Genomic DNA, 12,921 nt, shown 5'->3' on the forward strand with positions numbered 1-12,921 from the left:
AGTTTCAGAAAGAGAACGAATGAAACTCGGATATAAACGAGGATATAAGGAAATGACGGATAATTGACCATTCCAGACAGAGATGGTGTGCGGTGTATGTGTATTCAATGGAGAGGGAAAATTGACATGGAGGGAGAAGCATCGCGGTGGAAATTGTCCTCCTTTTCGAGGGGGGGTGTGAAAGGGGAGGTCGAGAGAGGTTGGATGCGGCCAAGGGTCTTCTCTCCAGGAAGCAACCGGCAGAAGCCATTAAAGCGAGCGGAGAATGCGGTGGAGCTAATGCGTCGTGAATTAGTGCATCAGCGATACGGTAAGTCTCGACTCGCTCGTGTCCGGTGATTCGTTCTGATTAAAATCTAATTATGAATCACTGTGGTTCGCTGCTATTTATCACCGTCCTTCGTTATTGCTCCTCCCCCCTCCCCCCTCTCCTTCGTTTTTCTTTGTACATTCGGCGGTACACTCGAGAAATTTCGCCACGATGATTTAATTGAAACGGCTAAGGAACGGTATTAACGGTAGCGATGGGTTCGAGCCTGTATCGCGCGAATGGAACAAATTGAATTCGAATTATTTTTTCCTTATATTCGTGAAGCACTATTAATCGAATAATTCTTATTCCAGCATTTCAATATCGATGTGGTGTTGTTGTAAATTTTTAACGAATCGATCGAAATGATTAGTATAAAATATTCAAAGATGAAGTTCGATGATCTTAAATGCGTAGTGAATACGACATTTCTATAAATATATCTGATTTGTCGAAAATCAATCGCTGGAACCAAAAATGAACCAATACAATAGATTGCAAAAAACAATTACTCTGATAAATATCTTAATCTTAATTCCTATTTAAAAAAAGAAACAAAATATCATTACCTACTTAAGGAAACGAGCAATATTCTATATTCTATATAACAAGCTTCAAATTATTCCGAATGACAATATGACATGCAGGTTTGTTAACCGCTTATTGGTTTCATAAATTCGATAATGCTGGCGGGGCTGGCGGCGACAGGTCTTGTGTACGCGGCTTAATGGAATCTTAAAGTTTAAGAGAATTTTCCGGGGCTCGTGGTGGCGTCAACCGTATCTGAGCCAGACAACCGAATAGTCAACTGATATACGAGCAAGCGTTTCCGAAGGAAAGTGGGCGAGGAGGAGAGGAATCACGCATTTATTTTCGCGGCACGGCGGAGAAAAGGGAGGGAAATCTTTCTTCGGGATCGTGAATGGGCTGCTCGTGGAGGGGGAAGGATCGTTGCTGGCTTCACCGGTTGAAATATATATATATATATATGTATGTATATATAGGTATAGGCTGAATTCTGTTAAATCTAGTGGAATTAAACGTTGAAGGGCACTTAAGGAGAGGGGAAACACGATGGGCGTTTATAGCGAGCCTCGTCAGGCTGAAGACACGATTTATTTCGACGTTTTCCCTCGGCGAAGTTTGCGCCGATTCTTCTTCGATGCGTGTTGTTCCTTAAAATTAAAACTAAGAATAATTGATGTGTATTTATTTGAATTTTGTTTTGGAAAAGATGCTTGTGTATATTTATTTTTATAATTGAGAGAGAGAGAGAAAAGGGTAGTTTTTATTTTTGTTATGGTGAAATTTTGTTTTGAAAGTGTATAATCACAGTTTGAGTGATTAAAATTAAGTATATTTGTAAATATATTTACAAACAATGCAATATGTATTACACATGCATAAAAATAAATTTCAATGATAATGAATAATTACTATATATTGTATGTATATATATATTGATTTTATAGAATTCATTGTAGTTTGTACAATATGGTATTGCATTATAATAAATAAACTGTTTATGATTTATATATAAATGAGAAAACTCGATAATTTTCACAATGATTTGAATATTGTGTAATGTTAAATTTCTTAAAAGTAAATACATTTTCTATTTTTTCAAATTATATTATAGCAAAAGTAAATTAATGCAATCATGGAAAGTGAAATTTAGAGGCTAAAATAAATAAAAAAAATCAATACCAAGTCAAATGAAACAAGACAAGAATAACACAGTAACGAAGATAGAACTCGTTCTATCTAGATATCGCTTTATCTTCCTCTCTATTCAATTAATTTTACAATTTAATAAATAAGCTTCGACACTTTTATATGTGTTTTATTTTATTTTATTTCTAGAGTCAATCCTGTAAAATCGAAAATTCAAATTTTTTTTTTTATTCCAATACAAAATTGAATGGACATTATGTTGTATGCATAAAATAGAAGGAAAACAGAATTTGTCGCGTGACGAGTTCGACAACTCGGCTGCTAGGAGGGAAACACTGTATAGTTTGATTATTTACCGATAAATTTTCCCGTGTTACACGTCAAACATGCAACGAATTTGCTTGTTGGCATTGGGTATAGCTGTTTCTAAATTAACGAACCGCAAACTATTCACCCCTCAAAGCACGTGACACATTCTCCCTTCTATCTATGTTCGACGATCGATCAGACGTTATCGTTTGACTTCGAGGAAAATGTGCATGCTATTTAACGAGGGTAAATCATAATAATCGTTGCCAAGATTGCCATTTTATTTTACTGTAAAATCGAGATTATCTAAAATCAATAATATTTGGAGATGGAGAAAAGTTTTATGTTAACAAAATTTCATAATTATGAAAATTGTGTTCAATGTGACAATGTATAATTTTATATAAATATAAAATGTTCTCAAATTAATTATTTATTATATAGAAAATTTAAAAAAAAACAACAAAATGTTTTGTTAAATAATAATAGCTAAAGATGTATCTATTATAGATATATCTTTTGCAAATTTTATTGTTGATTTGAAATCAATGCTCTAAATATTAATAGTCATTTTAATTACAATAAAGTTACATGAAAATATTTTTTGATCTTGCAGAATTTAAATTCAAAAGTTTTTTTTTATTGGAGAATTTTATTCTTTGATTATCTTGATTTTTCTTTTTTCAGAAATAGATAGCATTAAACTAGACAAATATAGATCAAATTATTTAATTTAATATCTAAAACAGACTTAAAAATAAAAAAATAACAGATATATAACATTAGAAATAATTATATTTTTATCTTATCAAGATAAAAATGCTTAAAAATTTATTTAACAAATGTAACATACTGAATATGTGATTAACCGGCATATATAATAATAATAATCATAATACATAATAATCATATACCTATTATTTCCTTCTGCAAGTTAAACTGAACACGCTTGCAAATAAAGTATAAAATCTCTCAACAGATTCATAACTAAACTATATACAAATGTTTATACATGTTAATGTAAATATTTATGGGAAATTTAAATACAAAATCTATCACAATGAACATGCTATGCAAATAGATATAAAATATCCAAAATAAATATATATTATTTAAAAGACATGACAGATCTTTATTTCTATAATCACATTCATTAAAACTTCAATTTGCATAAACATCTGCATACTCTATTCATAATTAATAAATAAAAAATTAATATTTTTCTCTTCATCATATCAATTAAAATATTAAAAAATATTGTATCATAAATTGAGAGATAGATATTGTACACATAAGAACACTGTACATTTATAATAAAATCCGTATACAAGTCCAAATAAAAAACCAGAGAGAGATGGCAATCCTCTGATCACAAAATTTGAAACGACTTCAAAGGAAGTTTCATCGAGTTTCGAGATAAAGGCATCGTTTGTATTCACCGCGGCGTGTATGTTTAATTACGTGCAAGCTTTACTGCAATGAGCTTGATTAGGGGTTGCCGTGTTTGTCGTTTTAGACGGATCGCCAACCAGATTTCACCTTAGTGGTACGTGCATCCGCAACTCGAAGAAGCCTCACAGGTAAATTTCGTTTATTCCAATTCTGTGAAACACATTGTTCGCGTGCAAACAAATGTCTCACACATCTTGACAAATGCTCCACATTTGAAATCACTTCGTTCTGCACATCGTTACATCGAATTTAGCTACGAAACTTTTCGATATTGATAATTATTTAGAAAAACCACCACTTTATCTTGATAATTTTTTCAATGTATTATCAAATCGTTCTAATATTTGTTTAACATTGTGAAAATGTTACTTGTGGCAGTCGTTGTTCATTAACAAAAACAATTTTTTCGAAACTGTTAAATTAGGTTAGGTTCTCTCATTGCTGCAGAGAATTGATAGATTAAAAAAATTAAATCATAAATCACTTATTCAATATGATGACCTTGATAATATGTTAAAAAAATAATTGAGATCAATAATATATATATTTTTATAAATATTTACCTTTCACATTTTTCATATTCGTCTAGCTCGTATAAAATCCCATTCAAATTTCGTTCATTTAAAATTAACATGTCCTCATTCAAGGAAGGATTGCGTTCACAGTGGAGAATCGATATTTCGCGAATCGAATCGTGCTAAAAAAAAAAAACAGGCTATCTTTCATCGTGTATTTATTTTCGAGCGAAGATACACAAAACCAGAGAACGGTTGGAAAAACGCGAGTGCACTTGCACCAACGATAAATTAGCTTCGAAACCGATCGATTTCCATTGACAAAACAATTCGTCCAACCTGCGCCAACACGAGAACGGTTTTAAATCGAGTCGTAATCGATCGAGGCGCCCTCTTGCTCTTGTTACCAGAGATCGCTACGTTGAAAACGTTGATCAACTTTTCGGAACAAATATCGAGAACTCGTTTAAATTTCACTTCTTTTAAAATCACTTTCATAGAGGATAGATAAAACGGTGAGGTTAAGGTATAAGAGTCATTAACAATGACGAGAGAAAACTTTCGTCTAGGTACCTCACTCGTATTGCAATCAGGATTTCCGTCTCGATGCTTTCTTTTACAAGGACTTGCTTTTATCTCGGTGCTGGAGCTCGTGTGTTTTTAAATTAGGGTAAATCAGGAAGAGATAGGTATCGTAGATGAGATAGACGTACGTAAGTTAACTTACACAAGTTTCGAGAAAATTAACTTCTATATATTTGATATTAAAATTCAGTATTAAAAGTAGACAAAAAAATGCAGGTTTATTTTTCGATAATTTTTTAAATTACTATTTTTAACATAAAGAAAATTTTGTTTAATAAAAAAAGATTTTGAATCTATTCTCAATATTTTATATATATTTCTTTGAAAAATTCGCTAAAAATTGAAATTAAGATTTATCAATTTAACAATTATTATTTATCATATAAAAAAATTTTTAGAATCGAAACAGAAAAGTTGAAATTAAAATAAAATATAAATTTTCATATATCATATAAATATAGTGTTAATATAAATGTGTTAATAATAAATGTGAAACATTTCTTTAAATTTCTTTTTAAAGAAAATAGGTTATGTTATATTCTTTTATACGAAATAAAAATATAGAGATAATTCTTTTCTCAATTAAATAAATATAGTATAATAACAATGATGATAATATTATATATATTATTAATATTAATAATAATAATAAAATAATAATCACATATATCTTTAATACAATAATGCTACACATTAGCGAATCTTTATATAGCGAAATATGCAAATCCTTAGAAAGATCGAAAAAGATAAAAACAGACAGAAAAGAAAAAGTGTATAGAGAGGAAAAACAGAAAAATATAAGTTGAAAACAAAAAAAAAGGATAAAAAAACGAAAAGCAAAGAGAATCACTTAATAAGCAACATTCAGCTGAACTCAATTAAAATTTTATTGAAAAACATTGAATATATGTTGTCTTTATAATAGTAATATAAAAATAAAGCTGAAAAAAATAATAAAACAAAGAATACGGAGATGAAAATAGAAATACAGAAACAAAAAATATATAAATAAGTGGAAATAATGCATAATATAAATAAATATATCTTAGAGACAATTGAAACAGATATAACCTTTAATTTTATATTTTAGAAATAATGACATAGTTATATATCTAACATATTATCAAATTTTTTTACATATTTTCCATTAATTAAATCTAATTTGCGTTTAAAAAATAATTGGTCTATTCTTCTAAAAATTATGCTATGCATTTTTGATGAGCAGTTAGTAACTTATCGCACTTACTAGTCGAAATTCGCATCGAACGATGTTCTCTTGAATTTTAAAAAGGATCTCTCTTTTCGACCCTCTCGAAGATCTTACTTCGACAAGATCGTGCACCGTTAAGCTTCTTTTCCTCCACGCCATTTACTTGTTCTTTGACTCTTTTTATCTTCAACTTTTTTTCCTCGTAGAGCGGATGTATCGAGAGGTTCACGCCAAACCGTGTCATGCATAATTTACAAAGTTATCGAGAACGTCGTCGAAAGAACGTGTTGCCGCGCCACTTGTGGCCGAATACTGAAGTTTCTCTCAAGAAGGCCTACCCTCTTACGTCATCACATCAGCCATTGGGCCATTGGACCTAGTAACACTTTTTCGATAGATCGCAACATTCGCAGTAATATCGAATCTCGATTTCGACTTTACATCCAGATCACCTGTGAGTTTTTTCATAATCATAGGCTAAGTAAAAGATAAAATGGTGAAAAAGTGAATGTGGCAAATATTTTTTCTTATTATTTAGTGATATATGTGAGTTTTTTTGTTATAACATTAAAAGAGTTGATAATATTGATAAATAAGATTTTTGTTATGTAATAATTATATATTTTTCGATAGAATTTCAACAGAATTTCAATTCGTAATTAAATTTTATTTATTACTTAATTTTCATATAATTCTTTAAACTTCTTGCAATATCGGAAATTATGATTATCGTTTTCAAAATATCCAAATAATGTTTGTAAATTTTATAGCTATTAAATAGAATATCATGAAATAACGTTAAAACTTGATCATAACATGTTTTGTTCGTATTTATTCGCACAGTATAGAATAATTAATAATTAGTATATAATAAGTTATAATCAAATTCTTCTACTGGATACGATATTTCAAATATTTAATCTGATTACATAAATCTTGCATCATAGAAGCATTAAACTGTTTATGTATCAAAATTGTGTTTGTTAAATTAATATAGATAATCAACTTTATTATCTGTTTTATCCAAAAGTCGAATTTATTCATAAATAAACTTATAATTTTATGTCAAAAGTAATTAAATATATGATCTAGTTAATGATCTGATAAATAAAGTAATATATTTATGTCAGTAAAATATGTAAAATATATAAAAAAGAAATAATTTCGCTCAATATTTATTTCACTTTAATTCTTTATGGATGATTTTAATATTTAATCGATTTTTATTCGTTTATTCTTTCTTTTCTTTTACAAATTATTCGTTTAAATTTTTTCTCGAAAACATAACAATTTATTTCGAAATTCTCGTTTCAATTTTCGCAAGAATGGAATATTCGGAACAGAAATGAAATATTTTTATCAAATTAATGCACGTCGAACCAAATATTCTATCCCAATGAACACGAGGTTATACATGTTGCGTTTCGAAAAAAATTGCCTTAATGGATGAAATATTTAACCGTTAGCGAAATAGTAATTTTCTAAAAAGAAACATGCCTGCAGGGTTTAATTAAACTCGTATCTATCTTGTCCCGTGAAAATTTGATTTAATGGAAAAATTGAATGCCGGGTATCTGTTTGTTCATTCGTTTTGCAACGCATAGGAGTAATGATATTCCCTACATAAATTAATTCTTTACAGATAAATAGAGTGAACAAGTAGAAAGATTATTGTTTGGTCAGATACAAGAAGAGTTGAGTTGTCAAAATTTATATTATAATTGTATTATTTATAATATTAATTTGTAGTTGTATCATACTATTTACAGTACTATTTTGCTCTGTAATAAAAAGAAGTAATAATTATGCAAATTATTATTATTCTTATAAATTTAAAATTTTATACAATATTTGAAATAGTAAATGCATATAGCTATAGTTGTAGCGAATATGTATATATTTGAATATAAATATAATATAAATAATTAACAAATTTCAAGCCCATTAAAATTGACAAAAGAATTATATAATTATATTATTGGTAAATAGTATTACACTCTATTTAAAAACTAATAATATTAGTGATCTTTCTTTTTATGAAAAATACATATTATCTTTTTTCTTTGAGAAACTACATATCAAAGAAAACGTTGTTTTCAATCCTGAAGATAGTGCTTCTGAATTGAAATTGTTATTACAATTTTTTAGACATTATCCATTACTTTTGATTTTTAAGAAGAAAAAAATCATGCTGATTTAAATCAATGACATACACTCTTATGGAAACTCATTGTCAAATATTATCCATTACTTTCTTTTCTGTTATTCCAATACTTAGAAATTTACTTACTTATTTTATACATATTCTTCATAAAAGAATTGTATTAACAAATAATTAGAGGACCAGTAAAATATATTGTATATATACAATTCATCGGTTGAAAACAATGCTTTCTCCGCGTGTCTAATAATAATAATAATCTCTAATAATAAAAATTCTCTTCGTGTTGGACCATACAGGTCGCTTGTCGCGAAATTTATTCTCTCCTTCACGATCGGCCGCGTATCTAGAACAATAATTCCAGTTGCATCGATAATGAACACCTCGAGGGAATTTATCGGTAAATTTCCAGGCATGGATGATTGACAGGGACGTGACTATCGAGGGAGAACGACGTTAGATCTTTCGTAACTGTCGGTTTATGTTCCGGTCATATATCTTTCCCCTGGAAACGAAAATCGAAGGAGCGGCGCAGTTTGTGCGATAAGGCCATCCCTTAAGATTATTGCGGAAAATTTAATCGTCGGCCATTTCGTGGATACGTTATCTGAAAACATTTATAACGTTGATTAAATCTTCGAGAAATTGAAATATTTTTGTGTTCCACCATTGTGGACATATTAATAAATCTTATGCTCGTCAAACTTATTTAATTTATTTAAAGGAAATTTCTTTTTTATAAAAGAAAAATTTTTATATTTTATGATCTATGTCAAAGATATTATAATTTATCTTATTTATTCCATTCTTTACAATGATTCTTATATAATAAAAAAGTAATTTTTATTTTTGAATCTTTAAAGAATTTAATGCAATGTCTTCTTGTTCTTTGATTATTCTTAAATTTCAATAATAATCAATTTTTTTATCAATGATTTTTATCGTAGAAAATTTTAGAATAATTGTTATTTTTTGTTCTGTTATTAGCTTCATTAATTTTAACATCATATTAATATTTATTTTCAGAGGAAAAAGAAGAGAATTTTCAGTAGAAAAAGGAGGGAAAGAAGAGATAATTTGTAAAAAGCCATAAACTTTACTTTCTATCTGACGATCCAAGTATCAGAAATCGAATTAAAAAAAGCTGAATTAAACTTAACAGATTCGCAAGCTTATTCGAAGATTATTCGAAAGAGGACCCATTTTCCATCATCATCGAATCAATGGTCACGGTCGAGAACATTGTCGTTACATTTTAATCCTGTTACAAAGCACTTAACTAGTTAATGGCCGTTTCTTACTTTCGTCTTGCGTTTGAACGGAAGTGGCGGAAATTGCACAAGTTTCGTTGCGAGAAACTATCGTAAAACTTGGACGCTGTTTAAATCGAAGGTGGATTAATCAAGATCTAGATATTTTCAGTTAACAGTTTTCTCTCCACGAATTTTCGAACAATCTGTTCGTTTCTTCACGTTCTTTCAAAAAGAAAGATTATGGAATAAGTGTTAAGTATAATTTCTTTGATAAAAACAATATTACTAGCTTAATAATGTTCTGCATGAAATTCTTTTTCGAATATATGTGATTCTTTCATATAATTGAAATTATAATAGAATATATAATATAATAATATATCAGAATCATAGATTTTGAATCTTACAAAGAAGAACATACTTCTACGTATAGACACATATAAAATTGATAAAATCAAAGAATCACATTTAAAGATCCTTTTAGATATATTAAACTCTTTCATGCAACAATTTTAATAATTAAATCTAATTAATTTTCTATCATATTTCCATGTTAAATGAGCATAGATACTTGTTTTAATGATTGATTAGATTTTCCTAACCTATAAATTTCGATACTTTGTACTTGATGAGAAACTTTTGATTCTTCTCGTTTGAATGTCATTTTCTAGAATGATTTTCATTCGAACAAATATTTTCTCATACAATTTTATAATTATAATTTCCTTGTATGATAATTAGAATATCTTCTGGTGAGTTTCAGCCATTAACGGAGATTGCATTTCTAGTTATGCCGATCCCGTTTCCTCGTATTATCGGCAATGTTTTGTTCCTCCACCGGTATTATCGCGCGGTTACATTGGCAAAATCCAAAGTGGAAGAAGAAATTTCATCGTTAACGAATCGAAAGAGGATACGGATGGAAGGAAAACTGGATCGGAATTGATTAGCGGAGTTGATCAAAGTATAAAGTTTCATCAATTCTTTGATGAAACTGATTCCTGCATCAAGACACTTAATTAGCACTTGCTTTGCAATCGATTGTGATTTAAAGCTTAATTAAACAACACTCGTTAAGTAACCCATTTTCATATTCATTTTCAATATAATCAAGGATGTCATGTAATCTGTTGCTATTATCTATTGCTATATTTGATATATTTGATTTATTAAAATAGAAACTGTACATATAATTTATTAAATGTTTTATATAAATTGCATGACATATTTCTATATATATCTTTGTTAAATATTTTAATGTGTTTAAAAAAAAAACTTTACAGAAAAAATATGAAGGACCAATTTATGATAATAAGAGAAAGTAACAAGCAATATATGTTGATAAATAGAATAAAATTGTACATGCATAATAAAAATGAATAATTGGATGGATCTGTGTTGACTCGAAGAAGTAATGAAAGCTATGTAAAATATAAATATTGGAATAATAATGAAGTATAAGGATTAATTAGAAAAAAGTGTATTATGTAAATGAATATATTATATTATAAATTAAAAAATCAAAAAATGTTCTTCAATAATTACAGAAATGAATAGACTTTAAGAAAAAGAAAACATTTATTTCTTCCATTTACTCCAATCACAAGATTCAATTTACGTTACAAGTATGGCTTAAAGCAAATTTATCGTTAACTTGACAGGATGAACTTATCCAAGAAGTATCTTGCGTGGTTCGAGGGAGGAATCGGATAATAATTAGTCGTTGCTTGCCACTGGGATCGTCGATTAAGGCCAAGAGGCGTCGTTTCTTCCAATTATGAAGGAAAGCTTCGGAGAGCCGCTATAATACTCGGCTTCCCTCTAAGGAAGGGCTCTAATCGGTGAAAGCATTAATCCTTAGGCAAAGGGAAGTTAAGTGTTTAACGCGAGCCTAACGAGTGGATAAAGATCAACTTTTTGCTTCATCCTCGATGAAAATTAAATTTGTCGATTTTTCAATTAGAAGCGTTTCTTTTAAGTGAAACGATGATTGCATATAATGTACTTGTAAATAGGTGATATTACATGTATATAACACATATTTTCTTCCATGTTTTATGGGTGCAAATTTGCCATGCAATTTGTTGAGATTATTGATCTTTATAGTAAGATTGAAAAAAGAAAAATTGTATGATTTATTTTTTAATAGTTAAAAATTTGGAATTTGGAATTTTGATTAGACTTGAAACAATTATCATTTTTATTTTTACTTATTTTAAAAGGAATATAATATATAAAATTATATATAATAAAAGATACATTATTGATTAAGTAAAGATTAAGAATCCCTTAAGAATTCTTATAAAATGATAATTCTTCAGTTACAAATTGGACAAAATGGAAAAAAGTAATTTAATGTAAATTATTAGAAAAGAAATTGTTAAAATCAATGAAAATTTTAATTTTCTAGTGACTTACAGCATCTCAAAAAATTTAATAATAAAACTTAGAGTTCAATAGAATTAAATATCATTAATAATAGCAAAAAGCTATCAGTTTGCATTCCATTTAAGATAATTACATATCAGAGATAACATACAGTTTATTTAAACTTATGCAAAATTATAAATTACAGATATGAATATATTTGTAAAACACCTTTCAAGATTTGAAAGCCTGGAAACCTGGAAATAAATAAAGACTCGTATAGAAAAATTTCAGACATATTTACAAAATAAACTTAAATTATTTATAACTTAACATATAATATAACTTAAAACGTTCCACAAATATATGTTTGACTATTCCAAATTCAATCTATATCACAAAGAATTAAAATAATAATTCCAACAAATAATTTAGTGACTTAAAGTGAGTTTTATTTCAACTTATAGAAATTTTCGCAGCCTAGCAAAAGAAAATAAAATTTTAACCTTACTTATAGATCCTCCAGTTCAGATCCTACAATTCTACAATTCTAAAATTTTATTCGTACCATTCCATTGAACGAACCAAAGAAAAAGAATTTCAAGAAGAATTCGAAAAATATCAAAAGTAAAAGAAAAAAAAAACATAAACAGAAGAATTCAATTCGCAGAAGTAAAGGTAATCGATCCAGCAAAATAACAATTCACCGATCTGCATAATGCTTCTCGATCAGTGATCCTCTTTGCCTCCGGTGTCACTGGCAAACTTGCGCTTCGTCAACTGTTGCTGAACAGTTCTGTATAATTTCTCAACGATTCCCTTCTCGGCTACAGTTATCCGCACTTGAACAAGACGCATCGTTCGTTTGATTCCCGAATAATTACCGGTAAGCTCTCGAACCGAGAGAGAAAGAGAGAGAGAGATCTTACTTGACTCTCGCCACAGATCGAACTTCTCGAGGAAATATTCCGCGTATTACGCGCGTGGTTTCCAGATCTCTCTCTCTCTCTCTCTCTCTCTCTCTCTCTCTCTCTTTATCCATCCAGGATTCGACTGCGGCGGGTGGAGAGAAGTTCCGTCTTCAA

At 28.9% G+C, this 12,921-nt stretch overlaps 1 protein-coding gene and 1 long non-coding RNA gene across 9 annotated transcripts in view; one reads left to right on the forward strand and one right to left on the reverse strand.

The window, feature by feature from the left end:
• The window catches only part of LOC100577971, a 64,439-nt gene extending 52,861 nt beyond the window's left edge, over nt 1-11,578 (forward strand). For 4 of the 6 annotated variants that reach the window (XR_003304224.1, XR_003304225.1, XR_003304223.1 and 1 more), the window contains 5 exons: nt 77-310; nt 6,262-6,601; nt 9,243-9,720; nt 10,258-10,541; nt 10,753-11,578. This is a non-coding gene — a long non-coding RNA (uncharacterized LOC100577971). The remainder of the gene's footprint in view (nt 1-76; nt 311-6,261; nt 6,602-9,242; nt 9,721-10,257; nt 10,542-10,752) is intronic. The other 2 variants (XR_003304227.1, XR_003304226.1) reach the window with 2 other exon arrangements.
• The window catches only part of LOC100577932, a 90,269-nt gene that overhangs the window by 16,149 nt on the left and 61,199 nt on the right, over nt 1-12,921 (reverse strand). Inside the window, exon 3 of one of the 3 annotated variants that reach the window (XM_016911284.2) lies at nt 8,068-8,823. The exons of 1 other annotated variant lie outside the window; for it this stretch is intronic. In XM_016911284.2, coding sequence (XP_016766773.1) covers nt 8,779-8,823 — 45 coding nt within the window. In that variant the 3' untranslated portion in view covers nt 8,068-8,778. Of the gene's footprint in view, nt 1-8,067; nt 8,824-11,993; nt 12,094-12,921 lie in introns of those variants that run through there. One more of the 3 variants, XM_006558009.3, reaches the window with a different exon arrangement.

This window comes from Apis mellifera, linkage group LG3 (assembly GCF_003254395.2).
Source record: "Apis mellifera strain DH4 linkage group LG3, Amel_HAv3.1, whole genome shotgun sequence".
NCBI lineage: Eukaryota > Metazoa > Arthropoda > Insecta > Hymenoptera > Apidae > Apis > Apis mellifera.